The sequence below is a fragment of the Psammomys obesus genome, unplaced genomic scaffold (assembly GCF_907164565.1).
Source record: "Psammomys obesus unplaced genomic scaffold, mPsaObe1.curated_primary_1811, whole genome shotgun sequence".
Classification (NCBI taxonomy): domain Eukaryota; kingdom Metazoa; phylum Chordata; class Mammalia; order Rodentia; family Muridae; genus Psammomys; species Psammomys obesus.
The window spans coordinates 1-3,755 of NW_026586098.1; the positions used below are offsets into that span (position 1 = coordinate 1).

At 53.1% G+C, this 3,755-nt stretch overlaps 1 protein-coding gene across 1 annotated transcript; it reads right to left on the reverse strand.

The window, feature by feature from the left end:
• Window positions 1-11: 11 nt before the first annotated feature.
• Window positions 12-3,390, reverse strand: LOC129671988 (uncharacterized; the record flags this gene model as incomplete). Its single annotated transcript, XM_055601153.1, is given in 3 exon segments — window positions 12-118; window positions 1,584-1,759; window positions 2,054-3,390. Coding segments are annotated over 3 exon segments (1,620 nt in total), but the record flags the coding sequence as incomplete, so codon positions are not given.
• Between the last annotated feature and the right edge of the window lie 365 nt (window positions 3,391-3,755).

The following is a 3,755-nucleotide window of genomic DNA, read 5'->3' on the forward strand; positions in this document are numbered from 1 at the left end:
TTGAGAGCTACTATAGGGCCAAAGTATACTCGATCAGTGTCCAGTAGTAGGGCCTGGTAGTGGGTCATGCGGGCATTGGAAAGCCATCGGCCCGGAGGTTGTTTGACCAGGGCTTCCACTGCATGAGGAGCCAAAATTGTTATTGGCTGTCCCATAGTCAGCTTGCCAGAGTCTTTAATCAAGAGGGCAATTGCTGCCACCATCCTCAGGCAGGGTGGCCATCCCGAGGCTACCGGGTCAAGTTTCTTGGACAGGTAGGCTATCGGACGCCTCCATGGTCCCAGTTTTTGAGCCAGGACTCCTTTAGCATATCCCTGTTTTTCGTCTACAAACAGCTCAAAGGGCTTGTTTAAGTCCGGAAGCCCCAACACGGGGGAGGTTAGCAGGGCCTCTTTTATGGCTGCATAGGCTCTCTGCTGCTCATCTCCCCACGTAAAGAGAGTCCCTTGCTTGGTGAGTGGGTAAAGTGGCGCAGCCATTTCTGCGAACCCTGGAATCCAGAGGCGACAGAACCCCGCTGTACCCAGGAACTCTCTTAGTTGTTTCGGGCTTTTGGGCACTGGAATTTTTAGGATTGTCTGTTTCTGCGCCTCTGTCAACCATCTTTGTCTATCTCTGATTTGGTAACCCAGGTATGTAACCCGCCTCTGGCATAATTGGGCCTTTTTGGCTGAGGCCCGGTATCCTAGAGTTCCTAAAGTCCTCAAGAGGGCCTTTGTTCCCTCCTGACATTTTTCCTCAGTTTCCGCAGCCAGGAGGAGGTCATCAACATATTGGAGCAAGATTAAAGCAGGGTAGTGAACTCTAAAATCGGCCAGGTCCCGGTGCAACGCCTCGTCAAATAGGGTGGGGCTGTTTTTGAACCCCTGTGGGAGTCTAGTCCAAGTGAGCTGACCCTATACTCCCAATTCTGGGTCCTTCCACTCGAAGGCAAAGGATAGGCTGACTCTGAGGGTGGAGCCTCAAGCAGAAGAATGCATCCTTAAGGTCTAATACCGTATACCAGGTGTACGTCGGAGGAAGCCCAGTCAACAAATTGTACGGGTTAGGAACTGTAGGGTGTATATCCTCCACCCTTTTATTGACTTCTCTCAAGTCCTGCACTGGGCGGTAGTCTCCTGTCCCTGGCTTTTTGACCGGAAGGAGAGGCATATTCCAGGGGGATTGACAAGGCACCAGGATGCCCTGATTTAAAAGCCTCCAAATGTGGGGCCTAATTCCTTGGTAAGCTTCATGTGACATCGGGTATTGCTTAATGGAAACAGGAGTTGCCGATGCCTTTAGAGTGATTACCAGGGGCGGTTGGTGGGTTGCGAGACCCACTCCCCCTGTTTCCGCCCAGGTTAAAGGGAATTTTTCTAACCAAACAGTTATTTCTTGCGGCCGAGGCCTTTCAGATTCGTGAAGCCGGTATTCGTCCTCCAGATCTATGGTTAACACATGTAAAGGCTGTCCCTGAGGCCCAGTAATGTGGGCCTTAGTCCCTTCAAAGTGGATTTGTGCCCTGAGTTTCATTAATAGATCTCTCCCCAACAGAGGATAAGGGCAATCAGGAACGTGTAAAAAAGAGTGAGTCACCTTACCGGTGGCGAGTTGTACTCTTCTTTCAGTTGTCCAACGGTATCTTTTCCCTCCGGTGGCTCCTTGAACCCACGCCGATTTGTCAGTCAGGGGTCCCGGTGTGGTTGTGAGCACCGAATGTTGGGCTCCGGTGTCCACCAGGAAGGTGATGGGTTGCCCCCCCACATTAAGGGTTATCCTGGGTTCAGGGGGAGGCTCCTGACCCCGATTCCCCTAATCCTCCAGGTTTAGCAGGGTGGCCTGGGGCTTAGGCTTCCGTGGCCCTTTTGGTCTTTTTGGGCAGTCTCGAACCCAGTGCCCTTTTCCCTTGCAGTAGGCGCATTGATCTCTGTCTATCCGAGGACCCCTCCAGTCTCCCAGGTCCTGTCTATTCTGCCTCTGCCCTGTCACTACAGTGGCCAGCAATTTGCTAAATTCCCTATTTCTCTTGCGGTCTCTAACGTTTTCTCTCTCCTCTGCCTCTCTTTTTAACCTTTCGTCTCTCTCTTCTTGAGTCTCTCTCTTGTTGAAAATCCGCTCTGCCTCCTTTAGCAAATCCTGGATCGTACTTTCCCTTAAGTTTTCGAGCCTCTCTAATTTTTTTCTGATATCCGGGGCAGACTGCCAGATGAAGGACATGGCCATATTGGTAGCCTGGTTAGGGTCCTCCGGATCATAGGGGGTGTACACACGATAGGCTTCCTTTAGTCATTCGAGGAAGGCGGAGGGAGACTCCTCTGACCCTTGGGTCACTAACTTAACCTGAGCCAAATTAGTGGGGCGCTTTGCTGCCCCATGGAGACCCGCTATCAGCAACTGGCGATAGAGACGTAAGTGATTCCTACCATCCTCCGTGGCGAAGTCCCATTCAGGTCGCTCCAAGGGGAAGGCATCGTTGATCTCATTTGGCAACTGAGTAGGCTGCCCGTTAGCCCCCGGGACGTTCTTACGGGCTTCCAAAAGGACTCGTTGCTTTTCCTCGGTGGTCAGGAGGGCCTGTAACAGCTGCTGACAATCGTCCCAGGTGGGCTGGTGGGTTACTAAAATGGACTCGATTAAAGCGGTGAGTCTAGAAGGGTCCCTAGAGAAAGGGGGATTATTATTTTTCCAGTTATATAGATCCGAAGCGGAAAAAGGCCAGTATTGGAGCTGGCCGTTAGGCCCCGCTCGTAATGGGAGAGCCTGAGATGTGGAATCTGGAGGGGCCTCTCGGCGCCCTCTCAATCGCCCTGCCACCGGGGAAGGAGCTGGTTCCTCCTGAGGTCCGGCCGCGGCGGCTTCTCCCGGCTCTTGGTCGGGGTCTGGGTCCCTATAGGGGGGAGGTTCTTCAGTCAGCAGATCCAACAAGGAGCCGTCGTCTGCTGGCAGTACCGGGGTCGTCGGCGTCTTTTTGCCCCCCGGATTACGTCCTTGGGCCTGCTTTGTTACAGCTGGGTAGAGGGCAGACTTAGAGGGTGTGGGGACCAACAGAGGAGGTAGGGCAGGGTCAGAGGGAACTGCAGGGGGAACAGCAGGGGGGTTGGGAGTGACAAACGGCTTGACCCATGAGGGTGGTTCCCAGGCCAGGGCTTCCCAAGTAACAATGTAGGGTATCTGGTCCGGGTGGCCGTGCGGCCCTGAATCCATGACTTTCGCCTTAACCTGCAAAATAATGTCTAGGTTAAAGGTGCCATCTCCTGGCCAGCCGACATTAAATGTCGGCCATTCTGAGGAGCAGAAGGTGTCCCACTTTCTCTTCCGGATCTCTACAGAGTGGTTATGAGCGATGTCTCCGGTATCCTTCCAGTGCTGTAGAGTGAGGCTTAAGGGGGTAGTTAGAGACTGTCCCATGATTTCAAAAAGACTAACACCAAACACGAATCCAACGAACAATAGACAGACAGTAACACAAACGCAGCGCGCGGCACGACTCTGGCGCCAAACCGAAAGCAAAACTTCAGATGGGGACTGCGAAGAGGGTCCGGATCCCTCGTCCCCCAGGAGAACCACATAGCCCTCGGACAAGGGCTTCGCCCCGAAAAGTCCAGATTGGGACGTGTTCTCAGACAGGCGGGCTCCGAAAAATCGGGCCCCAGACACTAGTGGAATGTCTTCCAGAGTTGCGGGAGAGAAGTTTAGGCTCGTCAGCCTCTTCTCTTTCCACCTAATACGGAGCGACTCAGCTGAATCGTACAAATTTTGAGAGATAGAACAGG